General features: G+C 44.4%; 1 protein-coding gene across 1 annotated transcript in view; it reads right to left on the bottom strand.

Annotated features, from left to right (window-relative positions):
• MICALL2 (MICAL like 2) overlaps positions 1-10,961 on the bottom strand; it is a 160,798-nt gene extending 149,837 nt beyond the window's left edge. Inside the window, exons 1-2 of the mRNA XM_082261698.1 lie at positions 10,843-10,961; positions 1,558-1,714 (exon numbers count right to left, since the gene is read on the bottom strand). Coding sequence (XP_082117824.1) covers positions 1,558-1,700 — 143 coding nt within the window. The 5' untranslated portion in view covers positions 1,701-1,714; positions 10,843-10,961. The remainder of the gene's footprint in view (positions 1-1,557; positions 1,715-10,842) is intronic.
• Positions 10,962-12,782: the final 1,821 nt, after the last annotated feature.

Raw genomic sequence — 12,782 nt, 5'->3', positions numbered from 1 at the left:
TATATATATATATATATATATATATATATATATATATATATATATATATATATATATATATATATATATATATATATATATATATATTTTTTTTTTTTACACATCTCATTTGAAGTTTTTATATATATTTGAGTTATTCACTTGAGTATCCATAAGCGCGGGTTATAACTTAGTTTTTTACAGTAATGAAACCACTCCACTCTAACCAAAACTAAAAAAACATTTTGCCTTTAATATCTAAGATAAAGTATTCCAGAGGTCTTTCTACAAGTCTTCTCCCAACTAAATATGCCCAAGACCGCTCCAAGAGGCAAACTTTTCAGATAGCATCTGTATAAAATGTTGAAGCCAACTCCAACAACTTTGGAAGGAGCAGTAGATCTTCACTGAGTGACTTCAGGATAACTGAAACCCCCACTCTATCATGGAGAGTAAAGCAAAAGAACACATACGTAGAGATAATCACCCAATATTTGCGCTCCTATGCAATAATCTCCCATGAATAGGGAATCAAAGATCAAAATCAGCTGAATACAGAAAGAAGACTGCCATCACTAGCGACTGGACACTTGGGACTTTTCTGGGCAATGCTCTTTTGACTGTGCTGATAAATCATCAGTGAATACTCAGTGCTCCCAGCAAGGCCTGGGGCAATAGGGAAATCCTCCATTACGCACTGAACATTGGATGCGTACATCTGAATTTAGGAAACGTGTCCAGGGGTCTATTCACTGACAAAGCCTAATAACCTAACACCAACAATATTAGGCAAACTTTGATCTTGAACAACAGAAATGTTCCCATTTTTGACCAATGCAAGAGACTCGTTACGACTATGACTCATACATACGAAGAGTGTTAACCATTTAGATCTTTGTCCTATCAGCCAAGAAGCCTACCCAGTCAATGACCATTGTTATACAAGAGACAAGCTACCTGAATTGTTAACCAAGTTTTCTTTTTCTCGAAAAAATAAAACCACTTGTTCCGTGAAAATTACCTACCCGTGAGAAAAACCTACCCTCGTCACTTCCGGTGCACCCACAGTGTGTATAACGCGGCCGTTACATTAAAACAGCTGCCCTACAATATGAATCATCTCCGCTCCTTCCCCTGACACTTCACTGATGTCGGCTAGTAAATATAAAAAGCGGCGGCGGGTGTATGAGAACATACATAACGGAGCCGCCAGCCGCTTCTATATTTACTAGCCGACATCAGTGAAGTGTCAGGGATAGCAGCGGAGATGATTCATATTGTAGTACAGCTGTTTTCATGTCACCGCCGCGTGGGTAGGTTTTTTTCACGGACACCCTAATACTTTCATACTAGTGCGCATGCCCTGTAGTCAGCTCCTTATCTTTTTCATTAGGTCTCCGGGGCTCTGAGCATGCGCACTGCTGCGCTGCTCAGCTGTTCATGCCCGGAAGTGACGAGGGTAGGTTTTTCTCACGGGGTAGGTAATTCTCAGGTTACACCACTAACTTCAACTTATCACTACGTAGAGAATTAAAACGGTCCTTAGTACAAAGTAGCAAAAAAAAAAAAAACACTCACATAAGATCCGGTCGGTGTTTATGTAGTATGGCACAAAATGCCAGTCCATCCCGGAAGGATGTGGTCATGTTCGTGATAGTGACATCCCGATACCCATCACACTGTTGCTTGCACCACTGCTGGAGAGCCTTAATAGCAGCCATCTTTGACAAGACCACTGGCAAAGTAGAAAATAAACAAAATATAGGTGACATTGAACCCATCTTTAAACATTAACTTCAACATCAAACATAAGCAAAAAAACAAAATATACTTTAAAGTGTGATTCCAAGTCTGCTGAGAAAAAGACAACCCCCTCTAAGGGATAAATAAAAATGTAAGGATTTAATCAAACCTTGAAGCTAAATCCTACCCTTTTCTGCTCTAAAGCAGTAGCTTTTTTTTTTCCACTCTTTTGTATACTGAATCTGAATTGGAGGGTCTGGTTCATTATAATCCCCTGATGCATGGTTAGTGTTTGGATGAGAAAAGCTACAGTGATGGCAACTCTTTAGAAGTATTTAACCCTTGGAGAGTATCTCATCGAAACCAAATTTCCCATTGCAGGGGAATGCCTTAAGTTTGATATGTATCCTAGTGCAGACTCCTAGGAAAACCAGCGAGCCAATCACACAAGCAGGAAATGACATCTCTGGGGGGTGTTCTGTACACCAGTGGTGTAGAGAAAGCCTTCAGGTTGCCACACTGTATTGAATTTAAAGAAAATTACAGCAGCTGCAGATTGAAGAGGAAATCATCTTTAATAACAATATTACAATAAGGGTTGTCTATCAATTGTATATGCTATTTTTATTGTATTCTACTTTTTTATCTGTAAGTTTGGAACTACCCTCTAACTATCTGTAAACATTTTTATGCAAGGCTGGTTCACACTGGTGTGATGCAGGAAACCCTGCGATTCAGTACCGTACCCCATTTCACACTGAGATCCGCGAACCACTGGGGGTGTCAATGTAAAGTCAATGACACCCCCAGATTGCTTTGCAGATCGCAGTGCGAACTGTGAAACCGTGCAGGAATTGGAACATATAGGTGAGAACACCCATGTGATCCGATTTCAGTGAGGGCCAAAAAAGGGGTCCTGCACTATTTTGGTGCGAATGTGATGCGATGCGATTTCAGCCCTACAGTTTGACAAGACAGGCAGACTAATCACATGGATTACTGGAACCATGTTCTGTGGTCTGATGAGATCAAGATAAACGTATTTGGTTCATATAGTGTCAAGCGTGTGTGGCCGCAACCAGGTGAGGAGTACAAAGACCAAGTGTATCCTGCCTACAGTCAAGCATGGTGGTGGGAGTGTAATGGTCTGGGGCTGCATGAGTGCTGTTGGAACTGGGGAGCTACAGTTCATTGAGGGAACCATGAATGCCAACATGTAATGTGACATTCTGAAGAAGAGCATGATCCCCAAACACAACTCCAAGACGACCACTGCCTTGCTAAAGAAGCTGAGGGTAAAGGTAATGGACTGGCCAAGCATGTCTCCAGACCTAGACCCTATTGATCATCTGTGGGGCATCCTCAAACAGAAGGTGGAGGAGCTCAAGGTCTCTAACATCCACCAGCTTGTCATCATGGAGGAGTGGAAGAGGACTCCAGTGGCAACCTGTGAAGCTCTGGTGAACTCCATGCCCAAGAAGGTTAAGGCAGTGCTGGAAAATAATGATGGCCACACAAAATATTGACACTTTGGGCCCAATTGGACATTTTCACTTAGGGGTTGACTCACTTTTGTTGCCAGCGGTTTAGACATTAATGGCTGTGTGTTGAGTTATTTTGAGGGGACAGCAAACTTACACTGTTATACAAGCTGTACACTCACTAATTTACATTGCAGCAAAGTGTCATTTCTTCAGTGTTGTCACATGAAATGATATAATAAAATATTTACAAAAATGTGAGGGGTGTACTCACTTTTGTCAGATACTGTATGTATTCTGACAGTGGAGAGAATGTCTCGGGGGGGAATCTTCCATCCAGCTCATTTGTGTGGATGGAGGAATCCGTTTGTTTTCAGCCCATTAGACTTTAACTGCTGGACTTTAGATAACAATCCAGATACCAGACAGCTTATGATATTCCCCTTGCATAGACATGACTGAGGATTTCTTGCTCATATGAACATGCCCGGCCTGGCTGGTACCTGCCTATCTTTGCATTCCAGCAGGAACAAAGCGAAGAAAGAAATGTGATGGTAAAAGTGAAGCCCAGCAGAAGAATGAAGATGAAGCAGATTCTGCAGATCAGAGACATTGTATCTTCTGTAAGACTGACAAGGATCTGAATCCTGAGCTCAGGAAGTCTTCGGAAAGTTGTCCGGGCGCCTTGAGCAAAACACAGATCATAACAGGATGGGCAGACAATGCGTCAGACAATCGCCAACATCAGAAGTGTCTGAAACAAATACACCTCCTTCACTTTCAGTCCTCAGCTAGTTGTGTATACAGGAGGATGAACATCCTGGTATTTTTCTGCCCCCGGGGAGCTGCAGGTGGGGTGTACAGTCGCCCATTGAAGTGAATGGCTACACGCGGCTGTACATGAGGAAAAAGCATTACCATTAACCCGAGTATGGCGGCGTACAGCTATTCTCGTCTATGGCTGGCTGTATGTGCCACCTGCGCAAAACACTGCAGCGTATATAGGCCTCAAGCCAACCGTATGGCCTTTAGGGGTCGTTTACACTAGCAGTGCCATCTAAAAAGCAATCAGTGGTGGATCGCTCTTCAAAGGGCATTTGACTGGTGGTGGGATGACGTTATGTCACATCTAAACTGCTTGTTTTAACACCCAAAACAACCTGCACCACCATATGCAGTACTGTCCGCCCAGCATGACAGGGGATCATCCTTGTACCATCACAGCCGTGGCATGTGTACACCCCCAGCTCAGCCATGTGTCTTTACCACCCCACAACCACAAGTGTACACCATGCCTAAAGCTCCATTTGAATTGCGGGCATAATCGCCGCGATTCTGCCCCCCGGATGCATTTGCAATGCCATTACTGCCTAAAGCCACCCCAATTGAGGTGCAATTTTGCAGCGATTGTAGTGCAATAAATCGCACTGCAATCACAGCAAAATCGCAGCACCCAAAGCTTGTTGCTCAAAAAGGAGCAGAAGCTTTCTTTGAGGCGACAGCCTCGCGTGTGGCAAAATCGCACCGCGATTGGGATGCAGCTAAGAAGTAATCAGTCCAGTGTTTTGCTGCGATTTGGAACCCTAGGGTTTTGGAGAATGTCTGCTTTAGATTTCCAAACAACTGGATAAATATAAGTGGACTGGATTGTCTGGGTTACACTAGCACTTTGGCCTGTATATGTGAAAGTCAGGCGCTTGTATGTGTCAAGCTCCACTGCCAGCAGCCTGTAAAAATCTATGACAGTCTGAAATACACAATGGCTGGATGCTGTACTGAGTAATACCAGTGTTTAGGGCCGTTTGCATCCAGAGACATATGCTTGGAATGCCGAGCACTATAAAGAATTCTATAGAGTAGGGGTCCCCAAACTTTCTAAATAAAGGGCCAGCTTACTGTTCTTAAAACTTTTGGGGGGCCACTTGGAGTAGAAAAGGTCCCGATGTCAGTGGAAAAAAAAAAACAAAGCCCCATCTTTGGTGTCAGTGGGAGTAATTGTGTGCTACTGTTGGTGTCAGTGGGAGTAATTGTGTGCTATTGGTGTCAGTGTCAGTGGGAGTAATTGTGTGCTATTGTCGGTGTCAGTGGGAGTAATTGTGTGCTATTGTCGGTGTCAGTGGGAGTAATTGTGTGCTATTGTTGGTGTTGGTGTCAGTGGGAGTAATTGTGTGCTATTGTTGGTGTTGGTGTCAGTGGGAGTAATTGTGTGTTATTGTTGGTGTCAGTGTTGGTGTCAGTGGGAGTAATTGTGTGTTATTGTTGGTGTCAGTGGGAGTAATTGTGTGTTATTGTTGGTGTCAGTGGGAGTAATTGTGTGCTATTGTTGGTGTCAGTGGGAGTAATTGTGTGCTATTGTTGGTGTCAGTGGAAGGAATTCATGCCCCAAGGGCCGTATAAAAGCTAGTAAGTGGCTGCATCTGCCCCCTGGGCCGCAGTTTGGAGACCACTGCTATAGAGTGTCACCCAAGTGACAGCTGTGAGTGGGCCGCGTCTGCTGACATCACATCCAAGATGTCGTCACCCAGCAGTGGTCTCGGGGCTTTTGGGTGTCTACGCAAAGGAGGATTTTTTTTTTTTTAGGGAGGATTTTATAGGCAAGTAACAGGCATAGAACCCATTAAATGCACACATATCCTAAGATTGTTGCTGAAATGAAAAGTGACAGGGTCTCTTTATAGTGTATCTAAAGTCAAAAGATTGCTTTGCCTTGGCTACTCTGGAAATGTTAGTCTCACGCTACTAAGCAATTTAAAAATTCTTCTTGTCAGTTGCCTTCTTCACAATACATTGCAAACAATTCAACAGGTTGCAAACGAGGCGATTATCAACCATTGCTCAACAGCATGAGATTAAATTCAGGTGTGCAGTTTAGCTGAGGACTAACATTAACCACTTCTGGACCGGAAGGATTTACCCCCTTAATGACCAGGCCATTTTCTGCAATAAAGCAGTGTGTTATTTTAACTGACAATTGCACGGCCGTGTGACGCTATACCCTAATAAAATTAATGTTTTTTTTTTCCTATAAATACAGTTTTCTTTTTGTGGTATCACCTGTGCGATTTTTATTTATTGTGCTATAAACAAAAAAGAAAGCGACAATTCTGAAGAAAAAAAAAAAAACCCCAATATTTTTAACTTTCTGCTATAAAACATTCCCAATAAAAAAAAAATTTAAAAATCACATTTTTTTTATCATTTTAGGCCAATTTGTATTCCGCTACATGTTTTTGGTAAAAAAAAAAAAAAAAAAAATCCCAATAAGTGTATTTTGATTGGTTTGCGCAAAAGTTATCACGTCTAAAAACTAGGGGAAAGATTTGTCATTTTTATTTATTTTATTTTTTTTTTTACTAGTAATGGCAAGGATCTGCGATTTTAAAACGGGACTGCGACATTGCGGCTGACAGATCGGACCCCTAACTGACATTTTTTACACTTTTGAGGGGACCAGTGACATTACTACGGTAATCCGCTCTAAAAATATGCACTGTTACTGTAATAATGACACTGGCGGGGAAGGGGGTTAACACCAGGGGAGATCAAAGGGTTAAATGTCCCTAGGGGGTGTTTTCTAACTGTGAGGGGGTGGGCTTTCTGCATGAACACAGAGACCTGTGTTCCTAAATAAGAGGAACACAGGATCTCTGTGTTCATAACAGAACAGCGGAATGCCACGTTTACAACAGCAGAGCACCATTCTGTCTCCACAGGGAGCGATTGCGGGTGCCCAGCGGCAATCGCGGCCAATAGACCCGCTGATTAGCTTCCCCTGTTATGTATGGGTGTGCCCCCCACTAGCGGTCCCATGAAGCGACGTACAGGTATGTCGTTTCGCGAGACAGAGCCGACCCCTTGCCACAGCTGGTCGGCAAGCAGTTAAGGGCAGAAAACCCCCCGGGGATGAATGTCTGGAGCACAAGCAGCCTGCGTTCTGAGAATTTGTCCCCGGGCACATACTGTCCGATGCACCATCCGCCCACAGCGGCTGTCAGACTCTCATAGATTTTGACAGGTTGCCAGGGGTGGGGCTGGACGGTGCACCTCTGTCTTCCACCTGTACCGAAACGCTGAAGTTTCATGCACTGGGACTAAACACCCGGGGTGCCTGTGGCTGCATTTGTTTTGTTTTTTTCACCTTTTGCACACTGGGTGTTCCAATCCAGGTGTTGTCATGCACCTCTTAGTTCAGCATCCAGGCACACATCCTTAAAGTAGAAGTCCACCCAACACTAAAATCCCTGCATCTATAGACCTCCACATTCTAACACTAACCTATCCAGCCCTGTAAAGAAGAAATCAGTATACTTACCTTTTTGGAAGCCGATCAGATCCGATCTCACGCTGAGCTGTCAGCTGTGGCTTCACTGTGGAGGCGGGTGCAGAAGACATCCGACAACGGAAGCCCCATAGTGAGTCTATGAGTGACGTCATTTCCCATTCCTCTGCAGTGCTTCCGCCGCTGGAAACCGGAGCGGCTTCAAAAAAGGTAAGTATACGGATTTCTTCTTTACAGGGCTAGATAGGTTAGTGTTAGAACGTGGATGTCTGTAGATGCAGGGATGTTAGTTTTAGGGTGGACTTATATTTTAAAACCATTGAACCCTAAGGCTGGTTTCACACGGGCTTTCCAATCAGATTCGCCTGTCAGTTTTTTCAGGCGGAACTGATCGGATGCTCCATGCACTCCTATGGATCGCGAATGTCAGCGGTGACACATCCGCCGACACCTGCTGCTATCCGATCTGATCCTGTCCGTGAAATCCAGAATATTTTCCATTCGTCCGGAGGATCAGATCGAATGAAAATGGATAGGTGGTCCGTTTTCATCCGATCCCCCATAGAGGAGAGTGGGGATCTGACAGGCCCATCTTAGCACAAAGAGCAGAGATGGACCTGTCATCCGCCTACTAAGTGGGGATCGGTGGATCAATCTCCCACTGAACAAAATGGAGTACGCCGGGTGGAAAGCCGGTGTGAAAGGGGCCTAAGGGCTGGTTTCACTTGTCAGTTTTTTAGGCGGACCTGATCAGACCAACCATTGCTCTCTATTGAGCGGTTGATGTCAGCAGAAATGTGACTGCTGACCCCCCCCCAGCATCTGATCCACCAAAGACAGACAGATGGGGAATCCATTCCCCATCCAACCAATGTATGATGACAGTCAGATTGAATCAGACAGGCTGTCCATTACCATCCGACAGCCCCAATGAAACAGCGCTGTGTCCGTTCTGCATAGCGGAGCGGACACGGACCTGTCATCCGCCTGCTTAGTGGGGATCAGCAGAGAGATCAATCATTGAGCAGGCGGATGAACATTACATAGACCACCCATGTGAAACCAGCTTAAAGCGGAGTTCCGGGCACAAAATCGATCTTTTTTTTTTGTGCCCGTCCGCTTGTTCTCCTTTACCTGAAACAGAATAGTTAGGTTTTTTTATTTTTGTACTCGCCTTGTAATTGTAGATCGAATATACTCACCTATTCTTCACTTCCTCCCTCTGCGCCGCGGCTCCGCCGTCACTTCCTGGCTTGCAATGATTCCTGGAAGCTGAACGTCATAGCTCCCAGGAATCAATGCGACGGCACCGGCCCCGCTCATCACTTCCAGGGCGACGCCGCATTCCCTGCTAAACAGCTTCTGGGCATGCCCAGAAGCTGTGGAGGAATGCGGCGCCGCACCGGAAGTGACGAGAGGGGCCGGTGCAGTGCATTCTGGGAGAAGAGGACACGGAAGAAGACGCGGAAGAGGATCGCGCCGGCTTCAGCTGCCCACAAGAGAGATGGAAATGCTGTGGAAGAAATTTTATAAGTGAGTATTTCTTCTTGCAGGTAAGTGCGAACCGGGACAGATCAGAGGATAGCCATTGTGGAATGTACTAGCCCTGACTGTCCCGGGGGTATGTTCACTGAAAAATGACTTCTGTGCCCGGAACTCCGCTTTAAATGGAAGTACTACTGGTTTCACACGGGTGGTCTCCGTAATGTGTCCAGCCATAGACTTTGAGGCTCCATTCACACCTGAGCGTATCATTTTCAGGCATTTTTTCAGGTGTTTGGAGGCAGGCAACGACAATCTAACAAAAACGCCTGTAATCTGCTAAAAAAGTTCAGGCATTTTGTTTCTGGTGGCAAAATGCTCAGATGTGAACAGGGGTAATTGAAATGAATGGGATTTTGCTTGTTGAGTGTTTTCAGACTTCAGAGATGAGCAATTTACGAGCTGAAAAACACTCAGGTGTGAACAGGGCCTGGCAGGTAGCTGGGCTGTCCCCCTTTGCTTCCTGAGTTAGGAAAAGCGATGCGATTGGACGCACAGAGCTAAACACCCAATGTGTACATAGACCTATTTACAAATGGTGATGCTGTCAGTAACACACTTCCTATCCTAGGGTGACAACGCTCACTCACTGTACTGGATCTATAAAGGAGCAGCATTATTACATAGGGAAGGACTACAGAACACCTCCACCCCCTCTGATCTCTATAACAAATGGGGGAGGTGTTCTGTAGTCTTGTCCTAAGGTGACAACGCTCACTCATTGTACTCTATGGAGGAGCTTTGCAGTCACCATAGGATAACAGAACATTTCTCTAACATAGTGGAGGTGTTCCGTAGTACACAGAGATAGCAGGCAACAATGTTAAAGTGTAACTAAAGGCAAAACTTTTATAGTTTTGGATGGAGTGGGGAGGGATTAGGATCTCTGTCAGTTTTTATTGCTGTCTGTGCCCCTGTAAGGAGATCCCCCCTTTCTATTTGTCCTGTTTACTATTATCATTAAACATGAAAGTAAAGGAAATCCCACATTTTGTGTTGTCCCCAGAAAAGTAATTGAGGGGAAATCTTCCAATGGGGACACTAGTTCTGGTGACCTGAAAGGGAGGGGGGGGGGGGATTCCCTTAATTTGCAGGGATTAGTTGTCTACTAAAGGTCAAATATTTTTATCAGGAGAGATCTATGGAAAAATAAATTGATCATTTATTGAAGTGTGTATGGCCAGCATTATTCTGCCTATCTCTGCCCTGACATATAGCAAATAACAGATAAAAGATCAGATCTAAGGGGAGCCATAAACAATACAATCTTATTCACTGAAATGATGTATTAGGAGGACAGACCTAAACAATCCAATCATTTCCTATACAGAGACGCAGACACCCTGACATTACTACATAGCTCTTGGCAGATCTAATGGTGTCCATACACACTTCAATCTCCCTTTCTGATCCATCTCTTCTGATAGGAATAATCGATCAGTAGTGGACAATCCATTCCATACCCATCCACATACCAAGTGGATGAATGGACAGTTGAGATATGATTGTAACTTACTGGTCACATCTCTTTTTCCACCATGAAATCTCATAATCTGATCTATGGGAATACCACTGAGGTGTGTGTGTGACCATCATAAAGGTGATCGTACAATCAGATTGTATAATGTATGGTCAATAATAGAGGGATCGTCCTGTCTGTGATGACAGCTGTGTCCTCTGTACAGACATATTATAGATCCATACAAGGGAACCGATCTCAGTCCAGCACCGACCCATCCGCACTGATCACAGATCTGATGGTCGCACACAGTGCCCCCCTCCCCTCCAATGATATCACACACAGGGATCGCACCTTACCTGATCGCTCAGAGGTCTCTCTCCCCCATACACGGACAGGACACGTACACACCGATCTCCGCACCAACAACTGTTGCTCCCTGATCTCTGTACACTGATCACTGCAGAGCCGGGGGAGGGGGCGGGACTGCAGGGGAGGGGGGCGGGACCGGCTGTCAATCTGAGTGTGTATGGGTGGGCGGGGCCAGCAGTCAGCATGCAGCTTGTTTTGTGTCTGTCTGGGGGTGGGGGGTGACAGCTCTGTACACAATACTCGGCCCTGCACCCCGGGGGGAGGGGAGAGAGGGGGGTACACTGTCAGACGATGGGGTCGGTCAGATCAGTGTATGTGTGCCTGTTTCTCATACTACATTCTCTCTGCTTAGTTCTCATAGACTGTATCTGTTTATTGAAGGTCATACACGCTTCAATCCTATCAAATCCACAGCCAACGCTGTACCCAAATAATTGATGTCCTTATTTTTCCCACAAATAGAACTTTCTTTTGGTGGTATTTGATCACCTGTGCGTTTTTTATTTTTTTGCGCTATAAACAAAAAAAGAGCAACAATTGAAAACCAAAAAAAAATATTTTTTACTTTCTGCTATATAACATTCTTAATAAAAAAAAAAATGTAAAAAAAATCAAATTTTTTATTCAGTTTAGGCCAATTTGTATTCTGCTACATATTTTTGGTAAAGAAAAAATCCCAATAAGTTTATATTGATTGGTGTGCGCAAAAGGTATCACATCTACAAACTAGGGGAAAGATTTATGTCATTTTTATTTATTTATTTTACTAGTAATGGCGGCTGATTACAGAAGAGGGGAAAAAATGCCACAACTGCCCACAGTGCCCGCCATCAGTGCCCACAGTCAGTGCCCATAGTGCTGCCAGTCAGTGCCCATCAGTGCCTGCTCATCTAGGTGTGTGGGCACTGATGGTGCTGCCCATCAGTGCTGATCAGTGCCACCCGTCAGTATCCATCAGTGCCACCCATCAGTGTCACCCATCAGTGCCGCCTCTCAGTGCCCATCAGTGCCGTCTCTCAGTGCCCATCAGTGCTGCCCGTCAGTGCCGCCTCTCAGTGCCCAGCAGTGCCACCTCTCAGTGCCCAGCAGTGCCACCTCTCACTGTCCAGCAGTGCCACCTCTCTGTGCCCAGCAGTGCCACCTATCAGTGCTCATCAGTGCCACCTATCAGTGCGCATCAGTGCCGCCTATCAGTGCTCATCAGTGCGGCATATTAGTACCTCCTCATCAGTGCCACCTCATCAGTGCCCATAAGTGCCACCTCATCAGTGCCCATAAGTGCCACCTCATCAGTGCCCATCAGTGCAGCCTATCAGTGCCCATCAGTGCCGCCTCATCAGCGTACATCAGTGAAGGAGAAAAATTTATTTATTTTCAAAATTTACTCACAGAAAATAAGAAAAACTTTTTTTTTTCAAAATTTTCTGTCTTTTTTCTTTTTTTTTGTAAGAAATAAAAAAGCCAGAGGTTATTAAATACCACAAAGAAATCTCTATTTGTGTGAAAAAAAATTATAAAATTTTCATATGGGTACAGTGTAGCATGACCGCGCAATTTTCATTCAAAGCGTGACAGCGCTGAAAGCTGAAAATTGGCCTGGATAGGAAGGGGGTATAAGTGCCCAGTAGGCAAGTGGTTAAACGAATGGCCTGTAGCCCTGTACACACAATCCTAAAATCAGATGATAGATCATCTGTTTTTTTTTTTTTTGTTTTGTTCTGGTTTTTTTTTTGCATGCTAGTCACATATTAAAAATAAAGAAGTTGCTAAAGTTCAGAAAATTCTCGTACGACAGAATAACAAGTCGGAAGTGATGTAATGTGTTGTAGTATATTTGTATTGTGTTTTTTCGGAGGACATCTGTGCTGATTAAACGAAAATCGTAGGATCTGGTATCTTACGAGGAAGATTTTTGTGCTTGTCGATC

The sequence above is a fragment of the Pelophylax lessonae genome (genome assembly GCF_965119305.1).
Source record: "Pelophylax lessonae genome assembly, chromosome: 6".
NCBI classification, from domain to species: domain Eukaryota; kingdom Metazoa; phylum Chordata; class Amphibia; order Anura; family Ranidae; genus Pelophylax; species Pelophylax lessonae.
Note: the sequence above shows the minus strand (reverse complement) of the source record. Positions and strands in the feature narration are given on the sequence as shown.